The following is a 24,665-nucleotide window of genomic DNA, read 5'->3' on the forward strand; positions in this document are numbered from 1 at the left end:
GGGTAAAGGCACTTTGGAGATTCCAGGATCATTGAAATATCTGGACTTACAAAATGGTATTCTGGTCTATTATCACAGTCACATTTTAAAATCTGTCTAATGTGTATTCATTTCTGCAAACATTACTTTGTCAAACATCAAACATCTTGTATTATGTGAGAACTGCACTCAGTCTTCACTCCCTATGTCTTTTGAGTCCATTCTCATATCGGGCCACTACTACCCATAAGGACTTATTGCTCACTTGCAATTGATAGAAAGTTCCACATCTACAGTATGGTTTTCTCTGAATCACATTTCCATATAAAACTGGGATAGTTAGACTACTGCTGAATTAAGACAATTCATAAGAAACTTGATTTCACAGAGAAGCATTTTACCTTGATACGGGAAGTATGCCTGACATCTTCAGCTTTTGAACACCTAGAAACAACAATGGTAGGTTTGTCAGGGAGCTGATAGAATGCAAATATGCAACCTTCTTTCAACCTTAGATTTGTGGCTGGATCTCTTGTTCATGGATGAAAACCCCAGGCTAACTACCCAGTAAACTTTAGGGGATTCTCTGTCACCACCTCCAGTCTCACCATAAGGGCCCCAGCATACAGCAGCTCATGAGACCATCAGACCTCATGTGGATTCTGGGCATCCAAACTCTCATTCTCACACATGCATAGCAAGCACTTTATCCATTGGATCTTCGACCTAGCTATGGATCCTTTTCAGCATTTCATGCTGCATGAGAGATATCATCAGTAATTTCAACGTGGTTTGCTCTATAAATAATTATTCAGCTTGTGATTATAGAAAAGTAAAGAGCTGAAATAGTATCACATAGAGGGAAAGACAGTGTCAGGTTCTGAATGTTATATTTTCTACAGATTAATATATTATAAAATGCACACCACATTCTTACCACAGTGATGTTCTTCTTGTAACTTTCTCACTAACTACAAAAGAGGGAGGCAAAATTTGTCATTAAACAATGGTAGCCAGTGCCGAGGCTAGCATTTTTGTGACCCTATATGCTTTGACACCATTTATGAAAAGCCTTTAAAATGAATATTGATTTGTAAGAATAAATGTATTAGAACTCTTCCTTTCCACATTCTTATATTTTTAAAATATGAAGAGAAAATTTTATCAAAAGTTACTATTTATAATAAATTGTGCAAAATACCTACAATCCTGAGCCCTATCAGACTCAAAAAGTGTCATCTTAGCCTGAAGTGTTATCTCACAGTGAATTGTGTTGCCATTGCTGCTTTCTGTGTCTGCCCTAGGGATGCTGGCACAACTCTAAGTGAGCGTACTCATCTTGGACAGAAGTGAAAGGGACTTCTCCAAGTATTGACTTGAACCTCTTTCACTGAGGGGGAATTATCCATTCCTAGCACAGGGAAGCTCAGTCTGTGACTATGCAACATAGCCAAATACAGGAGACCCAAAACCCTTCCCAAAGGATTTCCAGCTGCAAGTGTGACAAAGCTCTAGAGAGATCAGTGTGTTACTCTACTCTAGATCTTCTGAGGAAGATGCTAAAGGCCCTCAGTGCTAGCACTGGTCCCTAGCTCATGTGCAATGCAAAGAAGCTCAGCATCAACTTCCATTGCCTCCCATGGCAAGAGCTGCTAGAAAGACCCCCTTAGTAGCTATACAAACTGAAGTATTACTCCAGGGAGAGAAGCATGGAAGCATAAAGCAGCAATTCCAAGGAAGTAATGCCTCATATGAAGCATTTTTTTTTATTTATTTCTGCATATAAACCATTGAGTGACTCAGGTTTCACTGTATGGAAAAAGTCTGCTCAGCAAACAATCTAACAAATGAACAATTCTTGTTTACTTCCTTTGCAATATGTAAAACTCCACTGTACCCTGCTGGGCATTGCCCATGGCCAGAGCACAGCCTTTGTCCCACCAAGAAATGGGCTGAGAAGGTGGATCTCTGGTGGACCTTATGCTACACATGTATGGGGCCTCTGTCAATCCTCATCACCACAAGAAAACTCTAATGCTGAAATAACTTAAAAGAAACTCACCCACATTACACTAATAGTATTTCATCCCATGCTTATGTGAAGACAGCCATTTAGATTCCTCTACACTATTCTCTGGCTGGTGTTTTCCTAAGGCAAAGTAGGTGTGAGAGATGCTGTGGTGACAGTTGCTGAAAGCATAAACTGTGTGGTATTTCCCCCACTGTAAGAGTCATATTCAGACTGAACCAATGGGCCCTTCCATGCCATGCACTATAGGATGATAGGATTTTCTCAATCTTCCTTCTACTGTGGCAGTTTTTTTCCTGCAAATTATGTCTTTAGCATGTAAACCAAGTATCACTACCAATTTGGTAACTAATAGAACTACAGGGAAAAGGTGCTGTCAGAGTAGCCCATATGGAGGCTGTTGCATAGAATACCGAGAATGGCAGTTTTCATTCCACAGCACTACCTACAAAACTCACGCACCATTCAATCTTTTAAAAGTTCCTAATTGAGCCAGTTATTTATTGTATCAGGATATTCACATTAAATGGAAGACAAATAAAAATAACCAGAAGATAATGTATGAATTCTCAAATAAGTTGAAATTCAGAAATTCTATGACAGAAAAAAAATCCAGAGTGCCCTAATGACATTAAGTCCTCAAAACACAGTAAAAGTAATTGAATACTCTATTTTTGTTTGCTTAACATGACCACATTTTATGGACACCGATACACATACAACAATATGTAGTCAGTAATATATATATCAATGATAAAAGTTAAGTAAAAATCCAATTCATACCAAAGTCAACTCTTTGTTGTTATGTAACTAGAGAGGATCTACATTGTGGAATAGGTGAAAAATCTTTTTACTTATAAAAAGACACTACATACATCAGTAGTTCATTTTAAATAAATAAACATATTTCAGGTGATACAATTTGAAATTTCTTAGAAACAATTCCTTAAACAATTCTGAATCCTAAAAATTAAGACAGAATATAACTACCATTGGCATATTTGTTTTCCTTAGTTTCTATTCTAGCAGGAACAAGATTCTATTTATGATTGGGATAGAATCAATAGAGTACTTACTCTTAAACTTACCTGTATTATTCTGGACAGGGTTTTTCAAGATGGATTTAAGCTGTCCTGGTGGTCTTGGCTCACTGTGGTTTATTTTAAGAGTGTTATTTTAATTTCATATAAAACAGTAATCAAAGACTTTGAATTCTTTGTTGTTCGATTTCCCAATTTATGCTACATTACAAATCAATAAAAACTATTAACTTGTTCTTCAACCAGTTCATTACATTTGGGGACACTTTCCTTACAACTTCACTTCATGTGGAAGAAAGGGAAGAATTTAGCCCACAAAATATAGCCCAACAAAACCACACACAGATACAGACAAGCATGCATGCACACACGCACACTCACTAGCACCTCTTCAGCCTTTGTTACGACAGCTTACAGACAGTTTTTTTTTTTTTTTTTTAATCTATTGACTCAATGTCAGTCTTTGCCCCTGGAACAGCAAAGTACTTCTCTCATGATACTTTGTGCATATTTCATTGACTATGATGTTACCACACAAGAGGATGTTTTGTGGACCATCAAATAGATTTCAGGAACTCTAAACAACCCACCACAGCTTTCATAATGTTCAAGCTGCCCCTTCTTATCTCATGCACGACTGAATCCTGATATCACAGTCTGCTTGTTTCTATGCCAAACAAGCATTTCTAGAAACATAATAAGATAGTAACAAGAGCAAGGAACAATAAAATTTAGTTGACACTTGCAGTTTTACTCTGGAACTGTTTAGAATTCCAATAGAAGTCAACATGTGTATTTTTTAAGGAGTCTCTGAAGAGCTTTAAGTACTGGACATTTTTGAATCTTCACTTTCAACATTACCTTCGGATCCAGTAAGCTATTTAATAATGTTTAGAAAATGTTTTGTTGATACATAGCACAAATAAAGAGGACAATATAGTTGTCCTCTCTTGTGGAAGTAATGAATCCTAATGAGCACAGAATTAGCTTGAAATACAACTTTTAGTTTTCTATCAAGCTAGTGTCTAACCTAGCATCCTGGACTGGAATGGATGGGCCTTTACCTCTATGGTCATGTCCAACTGATGCAGAAGACAAAAGCCCCCTTTGTAGAAAGATAACTATTAGTTACACTGTCATTCAGATAATCTACTGAGAGTCAAAGGATTCATTACTGTGGAAAACAGATCATGTGAACTGATCATTGATGGATGGATGGAGCATTCTGGAAGACATGGGTGTCTTCCAACAGCTATGAAAGATGCTACCCCTGACAAAAATGTCCTGTACATGTAAAGCTCTGTCAGAAGAGGAAAGAAATTTGTTGGCATCCTGTAGTGATGACTGACAACTGAGAAGCATCCCGAAGTATGTAAACTCTCAGACAAGAGAAATGCCTGAAATGATAGCTACTAGTGTGGGTCTTAGTTCACAAATTGAATTCAGTAAGGCTTTGAAAAGCCAATGAATCTTAGATGAACATCCATGTGCATAGCTAATCCCAGCAGGCTCTTTTTCCAAACTCCAGAGTTGATTCTTGCAAATGGTGGGTGAATATAGTGTTCATGTTCCTATGAACTACACTGAGCAAGTTTCCAAGCTAAAAGATATATTCATAATATTGTGGAACTTGTAAGACACAGGTCTCAAAGTACTCCCAACAAGAATTTGCTTCTTATCTTTGAATTTACCTACCATTAATAAATTGTTAAACCTTACCAGGACAAAGGCTGTTCCTCTTTAAAATATAATACTTCTGAAAAGAAAAACAAAATATGTTTTATTACAACTATAGAAAAACATTACATATGAAAACGATCAGACTCATTATTAGTATCAATTTCTATGAGACCAATCTAGAGACTATTCAAGAGTAAATATTCACTTTTAGCGAATTACTTTGCATAAAACTATTCATTCCCTGTATATTTCAAATTGAAGATGACAATAATTTATCAAACATTAATGCCTAAAAATAAATACACACACACACATTTGTGATGATCCTAAATGAACTCTCTCAGACTGATAGAGAGCACAAACCTGACCAGAATAAACAACTGTTTCAAAAATAACTTCTTGTGATTCTTTTTAACTCTAGGCTAATGGTTCTGGAAAGAATTATAGATTGAGTCTGGTGGCACACAATTTGAATCTCAACACTTAGGAGGCAAAAGCAGATGGAGAAACTGTGACTCCCTGGACAAAAAGAGCTATATTTAGCGAGACCGTGTCTCAACCCCTCCCCTAAAAAGAGTAAAACCCAGAGCTGAGCTGCAAGCTGTTCTCCCCTGAGTGCCATTCTTTGTCTACCATTTAACCCAAATTAAGCAGGCCTGCTGCACCAGGAACATCCAATGCTCTGCCCAGTTTCCTGGAGACATACACTGTCCCCTGATTTCCAATGTCCAGGCAAAGGCAGCCCACCTCAGGACTCCTGTGCCAGAAAGTCCCAGGGATAACCAGTTGGCTAAAGGCCAGCATAAGAACACAATCAAGGAGAACTAAATCAATATGACACATCCAGAGCCCAGGTATTCTACTATAGCAAGCTCTGGATATCCTAACACAAGCAAAGCACAATAAAATGTTTTTAAATCCAATCTTATGAAGATGATAGAGGACTTTAAAGGGGGAAATTAATAAATCCCTTAGGTATACAGGGAAATAGAATCAAACAGGTGAAGAAAATGAATAAAACAATTCAATACCTGCAAATGGTAAAAGAAACAGTAAAGAAAATACAAACTCAGGGAACCTTGGAGATGGAAAACCTAAGAAGGACAACAGGGACAGAAGCACAGCCAACAGAACAAAAATAATGGAAGAGATGATCTCAGGCATAGATGATATAACAAAAGAAAATGTTAAACCTAAAACAATTTCTGACTCAAAGTATTCAGGTAATCTGTGACACTCTAAAAAATCCTTCTATGAATAATGGGAATGAACAACAGTGAAGAGAGTAGCAGCTCCAAGGACAAGGGAATATTTGCAACAAAATCATAGAAGAAAATTCACCCAAACTAAAGAAAGAATGCCTATCAACGTAGAAAAAGCTTACAAAACACCAAATTGATTGGTGTTCTCAACACATAATCATCTTCCCTCCACAAACATCAAAATGACAGGAATTAACAATCATTGGTTATTGATATCTCTCAACACCAGTAAACTCATCTCCCCCAATAAAAAGATATAAGCTGACAGACTGGATGTGGAATCAGCATCTATCATTCTGCTGCATGCAAGAAACATACCTTGGCAAACATACATAGACATTACCTAAGAATGAAGGACTGTAAAAAGTTTTCCCAAGAAAAGGTACTCAGGATGAAAGCTAAGGAGCAATTGTAATATCTAAATAAAAGAGACTTTCAACCAAAATGAATCAAAAGAGACAGGGAAGGATATTTCATACTCATCAAAGAAAAACACACCAAGATGACTTCTCAATTCTGAATCCCCAAATTAAAGGGCCCTCACATTTACAACTTAAATCCTACTTTAAAAGTGCTAAAGGGGACGGGGGGCGGGGGGGAGAACACAGCTAGCAATGCACAAGCAGTAGAGCAGATGAGACAGGGTCCTTCCTGCCTCCATCTGCACCCAGGAGCTGGGGCTGTTCCACAGCCCTCTGTGCATGGGCCCTACCAGGGTGAGCTGGTCTCCCAGAAGTGCTGACAGGTTTACAGGCCCACAGGAGGAACAAGCTCAACCTAGAGACAGCAAGACCAACTAACACCCGAGATAACCAGGTGGCAAAAAGGCAAGACCAAGAACCTAACCAACAGAAACAAGGCTAAATGGCATCATCAAGATCCAGTTCTCACACTAGAGCAAGTCCTGGATACCCCAAAACACTAGAAAAGCAATATTTGGATTGAAAATCCCATCTCATGATGCTGATAGAGGACATTCAGGAGGAAATAAATAAGTCCCTTAAAGAAATACAAGAGAACACAGGAAAAGAGGTAAAAGAACTTAAAGAGAAAAATACAAAATTCCCTTAAATAATTACATGGAAACAACCAAACAGCCGAAGGAATTGAACAAAACCACCCAGGATCCAAAAATAGAAGTAGAAACAAAAAAGAAATCACAATCGGAGACAGCTCTGGAGATAGAAAACCTAGGAAAGAGGTCAGGAGTTATAGATGCAAGCATCACCAACAAAATACACAAGATAGAAGAGAGAATCTCAGGTGCAGATGATACCATAGAAAACATTAACACAACAGTCAAAGACAATGCAAAATGCAAAAAAAAAAAAAAAAAAAAAAAAAAAAAAAAAAAAAAAAAAAAAACCTCTTAAGCCAAAACATCCAGGAAATCCAGGAAAAAAAATGATAAGACCACACCTAAAGATAATAGGTATAGAAGAGAGTGAAGATTCCCAATTTAAGGGGCCAGTAAATATCTTCAACAAAATTATAGGAGAAAACTTCCCTAACCAAAAGAAAGAGATGACCATGGACATATAAGAAGCCTACAGAACACCAACTAGATTGGACCAGAAAAGAAATTCCTCCTGTCACATAATTAATCAAAACACCAAATGCATAAAACAAAGAAAGAATATTAGAAGCAGTAAGGGAAAATGGTCAAGTAATATATAAGGGCATACCTATCAGAATTACACCAGACTTCTCGCCAAAGAATATGAAAGCCACAAGATCCTGGGCTTATGTCATATAGACCCTAAGAGAACACAAATGCCAGCCCAGGGTACAATACCCAGTAAAAATCTCAATTCCCATAGACTGAGAAACCAAGGTATTCCATGACAAAACCACATTTACAGAATATGTTTCCATAAATCCAGTCCTTCAAAGGATGATAAATTCCAGAAGATGGAGAGATCTCCCATGCTCATTGGCAGGATTAATATTGTCAAAATGGCTATCCTGCCAAAAGCAATTTACAGATTCAATGCAATCCCCATCAAAATTCCAAATGAATTCTTCACTGAGTTAGAAAGGGCAATTTGCAAATTCATCTGGAATAACAAAAAACCTAGGATAGCAAAAACTCTTCTCAATGACAAAAGAATCTCTGTTGGAATCACCACGCCTGACCTAAAGCTGTACTACAGAGCAATTGTGATAAAAACTGCATGGTACTGGTATAGCAACAGACAGGAAGACCAATGGAATAGAATTGAAGCCCCAGAAATGAATCCACACAACTATGGTCACTTGATCTTTGACGAGGGAGCTAAAACCATCCAGTGGAAAAAAGACAGCATTTTCAACAAATGGTGCTGGCACAACTGGCTGTTATCATGTAGAAGAAGGCAAATTGATCCATTCTTATCTCCTTATCTCCTCAAATCTAAGTGGATCAAGGAACTCCACATAAAACCAGAGACACTGAAACTTATAGAGGAGAAAGTGCAGAAAAGCTTCGAAGATATGGGCACAGGGGGAAAAATTCCTGAATAGAACAGCAATGGCTTGTGCTGTAAGATCGAGAATTGTCAAATGGGACCTCATAAAATTGCTAAGCTTCTGTAAGGCAAAAGACACTGTCAATAGGACAAAACAGCACTCAACAAATTGGGAAAAGATCTTTACTAATTCTACATCTGATAGAGGGCTAGTATCCAATGTATACTAAGAACTCAAGATGTTAGACTCGTGAAAACCATTCAGAATGGCTAAGATCAGAAACTCAGGTGAGAGCAGATGTTGGTGAGGATGTGAAGAAAGAGGAACATTCCACCATTGCTGGTGGGATTGCAAGCTGGTACACCCACTCTGGAAATCAGTTTGGTGATTCCTCAGAATTTTGGACATAGTACTAATCAGAGGACTCAGCAATATCACTCCTGTGTATATACCCAGAAGATGCTCCAACAGGTAATAAGGACACATGCTCCATTACGCCCATAGAAGCCTTATTTATAATAGTCACAAGCTGGAAAGAACCCAGATGTCCTTCAAAAGAGAAATGGATATAGAAAGTGTGGTACATTTACACAATGGAGTACTACTCAGCTATTAAAAACGGTGAATTCATGAAGTTCTTTTTTTTTATATACATTTATTTATTTATTTAGCCTTTTTTTAACTCTTTTTTTTAGGTTTATTTATTTATTATATGTAAGTACACTGTAGCTGTCTTCAGACACTCCAAAAGAGGGAGTCAGATCTTGTTAACGGATGGTTGTGAGCCACCATGTGGTTTGCTGGGATTTGAACTCCGGACCTTTGGAAGAGTAGTCGGGTGTGCTCTTACCCACTGAGCCACCTCACCAGCCCTCATGAAGTTCTTAGGCAAATGAATGGAACTAGTAAATATTATCCTGAGTGAGGTAACCCAATCACAAAAGAACACACTTGGTATGTATTCACTGATCAGTTGATATTAGCCCAGAAGTTCAGAATACCCAAACTATAGTTCACAGAATACATGAAGCTCAAGAACAATGAAGACCACAGAATGAAGACTACTTCGGTTCTTCTTAGAAAGGGGGTCAAAATACCCATGGGAGGAGATACAGAGACAATGTTTGGAGCAGAAACTGAAGGAAAAGCCATCCAGTGACTGTCCCACCTGGGGATCCATCCCATATGCAGTTACCAAACCCAGACACTATTGTGGATGCCAACAAGTGCTTGCTGACAGGAGCCTAATAGAGCTGCCTCCTGAGAGGCTATGCCAGTGCCTGACAAATATAGAGGTGAATGCACACAACCAACCATTGGACCGAGCACAGGCTCTCCAATGGAGGAGCTAGAGAAAGGACACAAGGAGCTGAAGGGGTTTGCAGCTCCATAGGAGGAACAATAATATGAACCAACCAGTAACTCCAGAGCTCCCAGGGACTAAACCACCAACCAAAGAGTACACATGGTGAGACTCATGGCTCCAGCCGCATATGTAGCAGAGGTTGGACTTGTGGGACATCAAGGAGAGGAGAGGCCTTTGGTTTTGTGATGGGACCCAGTGTAGGGGAATGCCAGGACACGGAAGCAGGAGTCCGTGGGTTAGTGGGCAGGGGCAGGAGGGATGGGATTGGGGTGGTGGTGGTGGTGGTAGGGGTGGTGGAGGGGAAATGAGGAAAGGGGATAAAATTTGAAATGCAAATAAAGAAAATAAATAAGTACATTCAAAAAATAAAGTGAATAAGTGAAAACAATTAGATTAAATTAAAAAAAAAGAATTATAGTCCTGAGACACAGTTCAGCAGTTAAGCATGCCCAGTGCTCTTCCAGAGGACTGCAGTTCAGTTGTCAGTACTGTCTCTAAAACTCCAACTCCAACTCTAGGAGAATGCCTTCCTCTGGCTTCAAGGGTCACATGTGCACATAGAATTTTAAAAATAATAATTATTCTTTAAAAATGGCAAAAGAGAATGTGGTATGTGTATACAATGAAATTCTATTCACCTATTAATAGTAAAGACATAATGAATTTTGAAGGCAGATGGATAGAACTTGAGAATATCATCCTGAATGAAGTAACCCAGACACCGAAAACATGGATGGTTTGTACTCATTTATAAATGGATATTAGTAATAAAGTAGAGGACAACCATACCATACTCCACAGACCAAAAGGAGATAAACAAGAGGTAAGGACCAAACAAGGTTGTTTGAACCTGACTGAGAACAGAGAATAAAATAGTTCTAGGAGCGAAATGGAAGGAGAGAACTTGGTGGGAGTGGGGATGGTCAGGGAAATGGGGTGTTTCAGTATCAGATGTAGGGAGACACGGGGGAGTTGACCTGATGGCCATGAGAATGAATGGATATCTGCATGTGGCAGGGGTGGGGGTTTGGGACAAAATTCACATGTTTGTCACATTGCATGCTGAAAAAAACCTTTGATAAATTCAAACACCCCTTCATGTTGAAAATCTTGGAGATTTCAGTGATAAAATTTGCACATCCAACCAAAATAAAGGTAATATATGACAAGCCAATAGCCAACAACTTAAATGGAGAGAAACTTAAGAGACTAAACAAGGCTGCCCACATACATAAGAGACCTCAAACAATATACCAAAGAATGCCTACACAAAAGGTGATAAACCCCTACAGCAAATGGCTGTATAAAAAAATTGACCCAAAGAAATCAGTAGCCCTCCTTTATACAAAAGATAAAAGGGACAAGAAACAAAACTCTTCACAATAGCCATAGATAATCTAAAATATCTCAGTATAACTCTAACCAACCTACTGAAAGACATGTCTACCAAAAATTTCAATTCCCTGAAAAAGAAGTTGAAGAAAACATCTGAAGATGGAAAGATCTCCTGTGCTCATGGATGGACAGATTAACATGGTGAAAATGGCCATTTTACCAAAACCATCTTCAGATTCAATACATTTCCCATCAAAATTCCAACACAATTACTTACAGAATATGAAAAAGCAATTCTTAGCTTCCTATCAAAAACAAAAAAATGCAAGATAACTATATATAATGAAATAATTCCTGGATGTATCATCATCCCTGATCTCAAGACATATCACAGAGCAATCAGAATAAAAACTGCATGGTATAACTATGGAAACAAACAAGTTGATCAGTGGAATCAAATCGAAGACCCAGAAATAAGTTCACACACCCACCAACACTTGATTTTGACATAAAGGTCATACAATGGAAGAAAGAAAAAAAAATATCTTTAACAAATGTTGCAGGTCTAACTGGACATCTACATGAGGATGAATGCAAATAGATCCATATTTATCACCCAGCACAAAACTTGAGTTCAGATGCACCAAAGACCTCTAGACCACTAAACCAGATACACTAAATTTACTAGGAGAGAAGGTGGGAAATATCCTTGATACATTGGTACAGTAGACAATTTCCTGAACAGAACACCAATGTCTCCGTCTCTAAGATCAATAATTGAAACATAGGGACTACTCATGAAACTGAAAAACTTCTGCAAGACAAAGGACATTTTCAATAGGAAAAAATGGAAGCCTACATATAGGGAAAAGATACCCACCAACCATACACTTGACAGAGAACTAAAGTCCAAAATATATAAAGAACACAAGAAGTTAGGAACTCATAAACCAATTTAAAAATGGGGTAAAGAGCTAAACAGAGAATTCTCAACAGAGGAATCTCAGAAGGTTGAGAAACACCTAAATGTTCAAAGTCTTCAGTCCTCAGTGAAATGAAAATCAGAAGGACTCGAAGAATCCATCTTACACCAGTCAGAATGGCTAAAATCAAAACCTCGAGTAGCAGCACAAGCTGGCAAGAATATTGGGCAAGGGGAACACTCTTCCATTGCTGGTGGGAGGGCACATGTTTACAACCCCTTTTGAAAAGTAATTTGGCAGGTTTTGTTGTTGTTGTTTTTGTTTTCTGAAAATTGGGAATAGTTCTACCTCAAGACACAGCTTTACCACTCGTGGGCATATACCCAAAAGATGTTCCACCATACCATCTCAAGGACTGTTGCTCAACTCTGTTAATAAAACCTTTATTTGTCATAGCCAGAAACAGAAAACAACCAAGATGGACTTTAACTGAAAAATAGATGAAGAAAATGTGGTGTGAATGATATTTCACCTACACAGTGAAATATCATTCCACTGTATAAAACAAGGAATCCATGAAATTTGCAGGCAAATGGGTGAGATTTGATATTTCAAACACAGGCATGGTATGTACTCACTTAGAAGTGAGTACTTTTTCAGACATATAGTACAGAATAATCATGCTAAGATCCACAGACTTAAAGAAGCTAAAAAATGAGGGCCCAAAGGAAAATGCTTGATTCTCACTCAGAAGGGAAAATAAAATAGACATCAGGATTTGATTTAGGGAGGGAAATTTGTGGGAGATGGAGAGGGGAACTAAGGTGGGGAGCAAGAGTAGGGTGGTATCAGGGAGAAGAGATACCTGAGGGGAGGCACCTCTGTGAAGAAACATAGACCAGGGACAGTGGGGGCTCTTAGGAATCTATAGGGGTGAGTCAACTAGCAGCAGGTGATATGGAGCCTAAGCAGTCATCTCCTGTAACCAGGATGGACTTCCAGTGGAAGGAGGGGAATGCCAATGCCCTCACAAAAACATCAAACCAAAATTTATCCTACCTACAAGATATTCAGGGATTAAAATGGAACAGAGATTAAGGGAATCACCACCCAATAACTGGCCCAACTTGAGACCCACACTGTGGGAGAGAGCCAGTCTTTGACACCATTAATGATGTTCTGCTATGCTTGTAGACAGGAGCCTAGGATAACTCAGCTGAGAGGGTTCATCCAGCAGAGGATGGAAACAAATGTACACAATAAACTATAAACTGAAGGGAGGACTGCTTCACACTGTTGTCTGCATTTGGATTCCTTTCTGCTCGTTGAGCTGCCTTGTCTGGACTCAGTGGAAAAGGAGCTAAATCTCTACTCTTATTTAGAGTAATAGGACTGGCTACTATATACCATATTTATATTCACTATAGAAACCTTACCTTTGTTGAACTTCACATGCTTCACTTTAGTTCTCTGAGCTGATGATTCAGTGCTGTGACATAGATTTTAAAGTTAGCATTATTGTGCTATTCATAAGAAAAACATTTAGTAAGTGTTTTAAGTACTTTATATTTGTGTCCCTTCTCTATCTTGCTTTAGATGTTTACAAACAATATTTTTTTGAATCAGGTCTCACTATGTATCCATGCTGGTCTGAAAACTGCTCTATGGAGCCTGTTGGCCTTAACTCACAGAAATCTGTTTATGTCCTACTTCCCAAGTTCTGGGATGCAATGCATGGGCCAACAGGACTAGAGAAAATGTTGAATTCACTTTTCAGCAATTGACTATGATTGCTCACTGCTCTCCTCCCACCTTTTCTCAAGAGAAAATATGAGGAATAGTTAGCTCTTAATTAAAACAGAAACAAAAGTGCATGCGCACGTGCACGCGCGCACACACACACATACACACACATTAAAAAGAATTAAAGACAAGATTGGGCATGCTGAGGGTGGTTTGGCTGTAGACACTTATAGAAGTCTAAGAGGAAGGATTCCAGGCCTGAAGGAGATAGGAACTCTAGAGGATGACCTACTACCAGAATCAAATAACCTGAACCCTCAGGGCACTCAGAGATGGAACAATGAAACAAAGAACAAACATGGGTTGGCCGGACATCTCCGGGCACTTATGTAGAGAAGGGGAAGCTATGTCTGTCTTCATATGGGTCCCAATCAGCTGGGATGCCGGTATCAAAAAAAGCTGTTCATCCTACCTCAGATTTATTCTTCTAGCTGAGCTGCTTTTTCTGTCCTCAGAGAGAGACGAAGTGCCAGGTTTTGGACATACAGTGAGTCCTGAACTGCTCAGAGGTGAAGTGGAGGAGGGGCAGGGAGAGACTGTGGGACTGGGTGAGCAGGAGGGGGTCAGTGAGCTAGATGTAAACATGAATAAGAAAAAAATAAAATTAAATTTTTACATAAATCATTAAAGTTTTGAAAAGTGTCTTAAATCACAGAACCAACTGTTATTTGGAAATAATGGCTCAACATAAACAACAGGTATACATGTCTACTAAACAGAAAATTTCAGCGTAAACAGATGTATTCCATATGGAAAAAGCATGTTGCATTGTAAGAGATAAATATTCACAGAATTCAGTACAAGATTTATAATGCTAAATAAAGTACTAGACTCTGCAGAAAGAAATGAACTACTTATATATCCACTTTGAAAGCTCCATCTGAAATGTGGAAGAGAAATGTCTTGAACTGTGGAATCACCACAGTTGCTGGGTACCTGTGCTATGACAGTTTAAGAACATCTCCCAGTGAAAGGTAGTTTTCTGCTGACTTGGACATTTCAAAACTCACACATCATTTGGAAACACTGTTTGGTACCTGTGATCATGTATGGTATAATTCTAAAGAAATGGCTTATGCTGTCATCTTTGGGGTCACAGGTTATAAGTTTTCAGGCTTAGGGACTGTGGGTGTTTATCCATCCTAGAACACTTGCCAATGACACCTATGGCTCTTCATTCAGTGACAAACACTTTCAAAAGTAAAAATACAATGGCGGTGGAGCAGCAACTGATCATGGTTATCCTTTGGCTTGGTGGATGGCTCATGAGGTGAACTACTGAACTAGGCAGTGATCCCTGGTGCATGCTGTTCTTTGTTGTGGCGAAACTGTCTCTTTTCCAGCTCCCACTACATGTGTGCTAAGCTTCCTAACTATGTGCCTCTGAGTTTCTTACAATCTCTCTATCATTTTAATACTCGTGACTTAAGCAATTGTCACCCTCAAGAGCAGCACTAAGATTGAAGAAAGGAAGAAACTGTACCTTTTTGCACACTTTGCTGCTAAAAATTCTACCATTTCAGGTTTTTGTTCAAATTCTGCAAGCTGCAACGGTGTCAAGCCATACTATAAAGGAAAAAAATATTGCATTTTACAAAACTACTTGTTTCTCAACAATCTGTTCATCACAGATTTTGTGAAGATAGATAGACACTGAAAAGAGTCACAAGGGATCATTCACCCTGCAACACTTGCTGCACTTTCCCACACACTCTTTTTCCCTTTGATACACCTTTTCCCTGTCCAACACTGCCTATAACACCACTCCCTTCCAGAACTCTCCCCAAACACTCAAGGATTCCAATCTTCTTAGCTCCATGGAGTGGGGCCTCCATTGCCACAGCCCTGAAATACAGAGTATACTTTGCTGTGCCCCTGTTGAAGGAGTGTGCTCAAGAGGGCTCTGTAGCAGAGTTTCTCAACCTGTATTTCAAATATATTTCTTTTCTAAACTAAGAATTTATCTCAGAAACTGGACAGCATCTCCCATGTACATCAAAACTTTTTAAACCTTAAATAACATTTTTGGCCTATTTTCTCCAATGACCAAATTTCTTAATTTGCATGTTACCTCTCTCGTTTTCCAGTCTACCCTCATCCTGAGCCAAACACATATCAGTACCTTCTTCGCAGCAACACATTTCTATTTCTTCTACAATCACTTAACTTGAAATGAATTCATTTTTATTGTCTGTATATATGTGATGTTTGTATGGTCCTAAATCCTTTATTTTTGGATTTTAAAATCAAGGCCAATTCTGAGACAAAATACACTATGCTGTGTTTTTTTTTTTTTTGAATGAACTACCAAAAAATATGAAAAAACATATTTGGAGGAAATAAAAGGGTTCCTCTGAAGAGATTCAGTGAGAATGCTGAGCTTCTGCGTGTAGAAAATAGATGTGCTTGTCACTGCTAGAGGTGCCCTGAGAATGAAGTTGAGTGTTCTTTACCTCTGTTTTGGCTTCAACATCTACGTTGTGCTCAAGGAGCATTTTTACAATCCCTACATTACCCCTGGATATAGCGTGGTGTAGGGCTGCGTTTCCACTGAAATCTATCAGATTTGGATCCGCATTATGGCTGAGCAATACAGAAGCACAATCCACATTGTCTCGTTGGATGGCCTGTAAAATTGTACAAAGAAATACATCTTAAATTCAAGGAAGTCAAGAGAGATGTTTCTACCATTGCACTGAATAGTTTCCCTTAAATAAAACATAGAGTTTCAGTTCTGCATATTATCACTCTCTTTAGACACGAGTTCTTTTAAAAACCCCCAGGCTTGCTTGCCTAACTTTATAATCTCCCCACCACATCTCTTTCCCAGTGGTAGAATTTAAGGATTCTGCCAACACACCTAGATATGCTAAGAATTCAGGGCTGTGCTAGTTGGTTGCTGCAGTGCAGAGATTAGTTGTTTGGTTAGGTTTTTTGTTTGTTGGTTGGTTTTGTTTGTTTGTTTGTTTGTTTTCTTTTTGCCAGGGTAACACAGGCTCAACACACCTAGAAAGATTCTCACGGTGAGGAAATGCCTCTATCAGACTGGCCTCTGGGCAACTATGTGGACTATTTTTTAATTTAGATAGAAGTAGGAAAGTCCAGGTTTTAGGAGTTGGGGCATGCCTGGGACAAAGTCCTCAGTTTTGTTAAAAAACAAAACAAAACAAAACAACAACAACAACAACAACAACAACAACAAATAGACACCTGAGCAAGCCTTGGTAAAAGCCATGGAAAAGCTGCATTCTCCTGTGAACTCCAGTTCAGTTCTTCCCTCCAGTTCCTGATTTGAGCTCATGCCCTGGTTCCCCTCCAGAATGATCTATTATGTGTAAATGTAAGCCAAATAACCATTTCCTTTCCTGAGTTGTTTTTGGTCAGTGTTTTATCACAGCAACAGAAAGCAAACAAGGACAACCTCTAGTCCATTTCGTATCAAAACAGATGGCCAATAGCTACCTTAATCAAGGCTGTGCAGCCTTCATCATCCCGGATGTTAATGTTGCAATTATGTTCTAATAATAGTGTCACCACGTCTGGATGGTTATGGGCAGATGCATAATGCAGTGGAGTTCTGCAAATGGAAAGGACAAATAGGGACATTTCAGAATGCTAAATAAAAGCCCCATCTCCTTTAAGCACCACATACTATGAAGCTAGTTTTCTTCTGATGTAAGAAAATAACTGGAATTGCCCTATTCATTTATGACAATGCAAATGTTCATTTACTGTGCTAGGGATATAGTGCATGGCTGTCCCCACATAAGGTAGGTGTTCTCTCACGACCTTCATTCCTGTACAAAGAATCATAGAAAAGTTCCCAGTAAGTTGATCTCAGCATGAATTCAAATCCTACTCTAATATCTGGTACTCACTTGTGACTACTTGGGATTTCTATAAGCTCCATGACTCCATTTCCAGATCCAAAGAATGGAGATTAAGCATAGCTGTTATCTTACCCGGGGCTGCTGTGAGGCTTCAGTTTGGATGGACAAGAACTCTGCTAGAACATTACAAGCATTTACAGATCCTGAGAGCTCAGCATTTGCTCATCATGATAATGGTTTCTCTTCCTTGTTATAACAAACACAACATTTCAGTGAAGGTAAAAGAGGATTCTATCAACAGTACACATATAAAACTTTTCTAATCAAAGAAGTTTACATTTCTTTAAAAATAACTCTTTTTCACCAACCAAGTCTTGAACATGATAATCCTCCCAACTCATCCTAAATAGTGGCCAGTGACACTGGTCTCACTGTCTCTTTTCAGTCACATTTTAGTCTCTCTAGCATTGGAATGTCATTCATCATTTCTACTCTTTAGCAACTATAATTGCCAATATTTTTAACTTTGTTTTTCTACAAAATAAAGGGTTATCATGAAACCCATTGTGCCTTACATTGAACAAAATATGGCACAGTCCACAGGTAAATGGCAATGATACAGATCACTTGTATCTATGGAAATTCTTAACAACAAACAAAACTCTAAGACCTCAGCCATCAGTTCTTTGTTTGTTTGTTTGTTTTTCATTTCTACAGTTCATTTTCTTATGCCCATGAGTAGTGTTTCCATACCTGGTAGCAGCAGGAGCACAGCCTAGTCCTTAGGTAATAGATACAGTATCCATGGTAATCCAGGCACTAAATGGTAGCAAAGCAGGACCTCATGCTTTGCTATAAAATGGTCAATGTGCTCCTGGACTCACACCAAAATTGGGTCAATATCCCTACAAGGTGATAACCTATGCCATCCTAGCTCTCATGCTTGATATTCAAAAGGCTATAAGCACAATGAAACTAGGGTTCCAATGAGCATGCTTCAGCTCATTTAACATTCAAATTTATAGAATGTAAGGAAGCTTGACTGGGCAGAAAAACATAATGGTATAAGACTGGAAAGATCTGGAGAGATAGCAGAATGTGTATTCTACACAGTAGATATCTAAGTAATGTGTGGGGAATGAATGGGCTGACAGAATGAAAACTACAGTTGGACAACTCAGTGTTTTTAAAGAAAACATTCATTAAGCAAAAGAATATCTCAAACTATAATTTATAATTTATTCATCTATTATTTATATGAAGCTCCAACTTAAATTCTCTTTGAACTACAAAATGTTCAAAAAGCTTGTGGACTACAGAAAATATACAGTTGTGTCATTGATTCCCCTTCATAACCTAGTACGATCTAAAAATAGGAAATAAGAATGATGGGCTGGGATGGTTGGTAAAACTCAACTGGTAAAAACACTTGCCCTGAAAACCTGAGAGAAGATGTGGGGATAAGGGGATCCCCAAACCTTACTTTCCTGCAAGTCTGAGAATCAATGTGCTCCAAGAGAGTAAATCAAACATACCATGGGATTTGGGTGAGTGAACATGTCTCCAAAACTGAGGGACCGTTGGGTGGAACCCACCAGGGGCCCTGATGGCCAGAGTTCAGTCCCCAGAACCCACAATGTGGCAGAAGAGAACCGTCAAGTGGCAATTTCTCTGATCACCCCACACTTAGTTCTGCATGTGTGGGACACAGAAAAGTAGGAAGAAGACAATGTCAGTCCCTTCACATGTGTATCAATGCACAAATAACATGTACATATGATGAGAACCGGGGTTTGTGGTGGCGGGGGACTGTGTCATTGTTCCAGTTCAAAATGTCTTTGATCCATTAGCAAAAATGGGTCATATTGATCTAAGATTTCGTAGTGATTTTTTCCATTTCAGTTGACGATTTATCTTATGATAAATTTTTCAGTGTTGTATATTAGTGTTAATGGTCTATATATTGAGACAAATCTAGACAGGTGGCTTGGCAGTTACCAGCTCTAGGTATGTTCTCTAGGGCACTCTGCTTTGATTGCTAGCACCCACATGGCAGCTCACAACTGTTTATAGCTCCAATTCCAGGGGACCAAGTACCTGATTCTGTCACACATGGTGCATCGAAAATGCACATAGACAAATCCTCTGTGTGTGTGTGTTGCTGTGCATGAGTGCCTTCAATGTTTTAGTGTAACATAAAAATAAAATGATGTAGTTTGATTAAGGCCTAGGAGCTGGTGTTCCAGGGTATGCAGGTCTCATATGCCTAAGAGCATTAAACACGTAGACAATGCAGGGGACCCCAGTGAAAATGAACCTAAGCATGCCATCTCTCCTCCATTAGGATGTGGCCCTGAAAGTTGATTTTTCTCCCTGTTTATCTCTGAGTATACCTGACAGATCCCACCCACCTCTGTGCACACCCCCCCCCCCCCGAACAATTTCAAGCCCCATTACCTGTTCCTCCTATCAGATTCATCCACATGATGTTGACTGGAGCAGATTAACGCCTCTACCTTATCCAGGTCACCCACACTGGCCGCTAGTTGTAAAGGACCTAAAGGATCATAGCCAATCAAGTAGAGGGGAAATTTCTTTTTCTTAGAGTGCATGCAACAAAGGCCCAGACATGAATGCCACAGGCGGGTGTACCAGCGTCCCCTTCTGGGGATGTTCATTGTCTGCAGATCATAAATGATGTCATCCTCCATTATTGGAGCCTAGGGTCGCCCACGAACCTTCTTCCCTCTCTTCCCTTCCCTTCCCTTGATAACTGACTCCAAAATTCTATAATTAATGAAAAAAAACTCAAGTCTTCTATCTACAAAGCTGGAGACCACAGCCAGTTCACTGTAAAGTGAACTGTACTTCAGCACATAGCAGCAGCACAGCTCTGCTAGCACCACCACCGTGACATGCTCTGAGCACACAATGGTGCTATCTATGATGTGTATGCTCTATGCATGCCTGCCTCAGACTGCAGTGGCAGGAGCCCACCCTCCTCAGTGCCTGTGCAAAGCACTGTCATTTTTGACTCTGCACTAGATCTACCTGCATGGCCTTCAAAGGGAATACTGAGGGGAGTTAGGTGATGGTTCAGATCCTTTGCATCCCTGCAGCCCTGCCAATATGTGGACCTAACTGGCCTGATGGGGCAAAAATAATCATCTTGTGTTGCCAAACCCAGACCCAACACCACAAATATGTTATGTGGCCTCTTTTAAGGATGTTAATGGTTAAGGATCTGAGATGAGAACTATGATCTAAATAACCACACAGGATTACTATCTTGTAAGAAACCAGTGGGAGAAGACTATCTCCCAAGGAAGAGGAAGTAGTGTATAGTGTTATAAAGAGAGAAAGAAAAGCTAGAGCAGGAGGGTTTAATAAGAGGCAATTGGGAGAGACAGGTAGAGGCATGGGGTACACCCTTCCACAGCCCTCACCTCTTTCAGGCTCTGTTACCTGCCCCTCCTATTATATTCATCAACATGATATTGACTGGAGTTGATGAGTCTCTCCATTGTATCCAGGTCACCCATGTTGGCTGCCCAGGGATTCCTACCTGATAATGTAGAGGGTCAGTTTCCTTTGGTTATGCAAGCACCCACAGCCCTGGCATGCAGACCTAGGTAAAGTAGGAAATAAAGGGAGGAACCACAAACACTAAAGGCCCTTTGAAAAGCTATATGGAAACCGGCTACTCTAGCAGCTTCCTATACATTTATGCAAGGGATCCAAATGGAGCCAAAAACTGACAGAGGAGACAAGGCTCCAACTACACATCCTGTGCCACCAAGTTACACCTCCAGTAACAGGAATGGGTTGCAGCCTGTTGAGTCATTAACCAAAGGGTCCTACATAAAGCCTCAACTATCAGCACAGGCTAGTGCCAAGACTATTGGGTGGTCTACACAATCTGATGTTTAGGACTGATTTCTGAAGGTAACCTTTCTGTCATCACAGTGCAATAGGTTGAGCTGGGTCTAACTAGACTCTTCACCCTACTAACCAGAGTTCATAAGAGGGGAAGGAAACCTATTTACTACTGGAGGACAAAGGAAATCCTCAATATCTATCAGCTACAAACCCTGCAACCTACAGTAACTCCTACAGGGAGCTCACTACCATCTTCAAAGCCAATTATAGGAATGCAGATCCTCTTGCATCGTCACAGGCCCAGACATGCACACAGTGCACACACATACATGTACCAATTATAGGCTATGCAAATCCTCTTGCATCGTCACAGGCCCAGACATGCACACAGTGCACACACATACATGTAGGCAAGACATACATACACATGAAATAAACATAATTTATCTTTCAATAATAATGCGTTTACAGGTATGTAATACACTTATGTACTAAGTTCATTATTTGAAAGTATACAATCTAGTCGTGCTTTCTTAGTATGTCATTAAAATTATGTACCCATCACTCTGTTTTAAAAACATTTTTATCTTTAAGAAGAATCCCTAGCAATGTATTGAATCATTCCTGCATCCCTGGATGAAGTCTACTTGATCATGATGGGTGGTGTTTTTAATGTGCTGCTGGATTTGTTTCGCGAGTCTTTTCTTGAGTATTTTTTTGCATCAATGTTTATAAAAGGAATTGGTCTGAAGCTCTCTTTCAATGTTCAGTGCTTCTTGATTTAGGTATCAGGGTGACTGTTGCTTATACAATGAGTTGGGCAGTGTTCCTTCTGTTTCTATTTTGTGGACTAGTTTGAGGAGTATTAGCTCTTCTTTGAAGTTCTGGTAGAATTCTGCACTAAAACCATCTGGCATCTGGCCCTGGGCTTTTCAGTTGTGAGACTTTTTGTTGTTGTTGTTGTACACAATGGAGCTTATGTGAGTCATGGGGAGGGGAGTTAAGAGGGTAGCAGAGTCAGAGAAAGGCAGAGAGAAGGAGACAGTATAGACATAGAGGCTGGCCATGGTCCCATGGAGAGAGAGGGGAAGGGAGTGAGAGAGAGGGGGCACAAGGGATAAGAGAGAGGCAAGAGAGCAAGAGGGTAAGAGCTGGTTGTGAGACTTTTACTGCTTCTACTTCTTCAGCGATTATAGGACTGTTTAAATAGTTTACCTGGTCTTGATTTAACTTTGGTAAGTGGTATCTGTCTAGAAAAAAAAGTCCATTTTGTTAAGACTTTCCAACTTTGTGGATACAGGTCTTTGAATAAAACCTATTAATTCGTTGAATTATCTGATTGTCTATTGTTATGTCTCCTTTATCACCTCTGATTTTGTTTATTTGGATACTGTCTCTATGCCTTTTAGTTTGGCTAAGGGTTTGTCTATCTTTTTGATTTTCTCAAAGAACCAGCTCTTGATTTTGTTGATCCTTTTTGTTGTTTTCTTTGTGTCTAATTGATTGAGTTCAGTCCTGATTTGGATTTTTTTCCTGCTGTCTACTCCTTTTGTGTGTGTTTGCTTCTTTTACTAGAGCTTTCAGATGTACTTTTAAATTTCTAGAATGAGGGCTTTCTAATTTCTTTAGGGAGGCCATTAGAGCTATGAACTTTCCTCTTAGCAGCACTCTTATTGTGCCCCTTAAATTTCAGGTATGTTGTGCTTTCATTTTCATTGAATTCTAGAACATCTTTCATTTCTTTATTTCTTCCTTGACCCAGAGATCATTGAGTAGAGAGTTGTTCAGTTCCCGTGAGTGTGTAGGCTTTTTGGTTTTTCTGTTGTTGTTGAAGTCCAGCTTTAACTTACTGTGTTCTGATAGGATGCAAGGGGTCATTTTATTTTTTATCTCTGATGGGGCTTTCTTTGTGACCAACTATATGGTCAATTTTGGAGAAAGTTGCAGAAAGTGATGAGAAAAAGTTACATGCTCTTGATTTGGGATGAAATATTCTACACATAATACTTAGGTCCATTTGATTGATAACATCTGTTAGTTTTATTATTTCTCCATTTAGTTTTTGTCTGAATGACCTGTAGTTTGATGAAAGAGATGTGTTGAAGTCTCCCACTAATAATCTGTGGGGTTTGGTGTGTGCTTTAAGCTTTAACTGTGTTCTCTTACAAACGTGGTTGTCCTTGTGTTTGAAACATAGATGTTCAGAATTGAGATATCATCTTAGTAGATTTTTCTTTTGATGAGTATAAAGCATACTCATACAGGGAAGCCTGTCTCTTTTGATTACCTTTGCTTGAAACTCTATAATATTAGATATTAGAAGGTTTTGTCTTGGTTTGACCCACCTTGATACTTAGGTCTGCTTGCTTGAAAAATTTTGGTTCAGCACTTTACTCTGAGGTAATGACTATCTTTATTGCTGACGTGTGTTTCTTGTATGCACTACAATGGTGAATCTTGTTTTCACATCCATTCTATTTGCTTGTGTGTGTGTGTTTTTTTTTAATTAGGGAATTGAGTCTATTTATATTGAGAGATATTAATGACCTGTGATTGATAGTGCCTTTTTTTTTTTGAAGCTTAAAAATGAAAGCTTTATTTTCTGAGTGCTCAGGAAGGTGGCCATTTCATGATCTGAACTGTGTCCCTGAATGGAGACTGTACAACATTTTTATAGAATGGAAACAAAAAGCAATGGTGGGCTGTTGCATTGACCAATTTTGACATAAGGGCTTAAGCAAGGAAATTAACAAGGAAGTTAACATTGGTGACATTCTGGCCCTTATCTGGGTCACCTGGTTCAGGGTCCTTGATTTAGCTTTTGCAATCAGGTCCCCTTCTGGACTCTGACCCAGAATTTGAGAATGCTAAGGGAACAAAGGAGTGGGCAAGTAGCACACATTAATTAGTCAAGATAGGCAGCACACTTATGACTTGTGTTCCTTAGTTTACATAAAGGGATAACAGCTGTCTTCCCTCTTTACATCCTCCACTGGCCATCAGACAAACCTGGAACACCTGAAGGAGCAGAACAGGAAGGAGTTAGGTTCTGGAGCCTAGGAACATAAACTCAGTTTTGACCCTGTCAGCA

The 24,665-nt window shown here is 39.2% G+C and overlaps 1 protein-coding gene across 1 annotated transcript; it reads right to left on the reverse strand.

The window, feature by feature from the left end:
* Nucleotides 1-344: 344 nt before the first annotated feature.
* On the reverse strand, nt 345-21,983 carry LOC147002505 (uncharacterized). Its single transcript, XM_085844117.1, has 10 exons — nt 20,153-21,983; nt 17,328-17,442; nt 16,319-16,492; nt 15,349-15,431; nt 14,278-14,436; nt 13,499-13,551; nt 4,768-4,804; nt 3,097-3,158; nt 917-950; nt 345-423 (listed from the first exon to the last, which is right to left on the reverse strand). The coding sequence occupies exons 1-10, from the start codon at nt 20,404-20,406 to the stop codon at nt 345-347; spliced, it is 1,050 nt and encodes a 349-aa protein (XP_085700243.1). The 5' UTR covers nt 20,407-21,983.
* Nucleotides 21,984-24,665: the final 2,682 nt, after the last annotated feature.

This window comes from Mus caroli, unplaced genomic scaffold, assembly GCF_978045245.1.
Source record: "Mus caroli unplaced genomic scaffold, Mus_caroli_1 scaffold_10, whole genome shotgun sequence".
NCBI lineage: Eukaryota > Metazoa > Chordata > Mammalia > Rodentia > Muridae > Mus > Mus caroli.

What these genes read in the sequence shown, in the direction of transcription:
- LOC147002505 (XM_085844117.1), bottom strand. Translation starts at nt 20,406, where the DNA reads ATGGAGGATGACATCATTTATGATCTGCAGACAATGAACATCCCCAGA. An exon ending in GCTAGAAGAATAAATCTGAG is followed by an intron (nt 13,552 to 14,277) that starts GTAGGATGAACA and finishes TCTATGTCACAG; the next exon opens with CACTGAATCATCAGCTCAGA. An exon ending in ACAAGAAGAACATCACTGTG is followed by an intron (nt 424 to 916) that starts GTAAGAATGTGG and finishes TGTTGTTTCTAG; the next exon opens with GTGTTCAAAAGCTGAAGATG.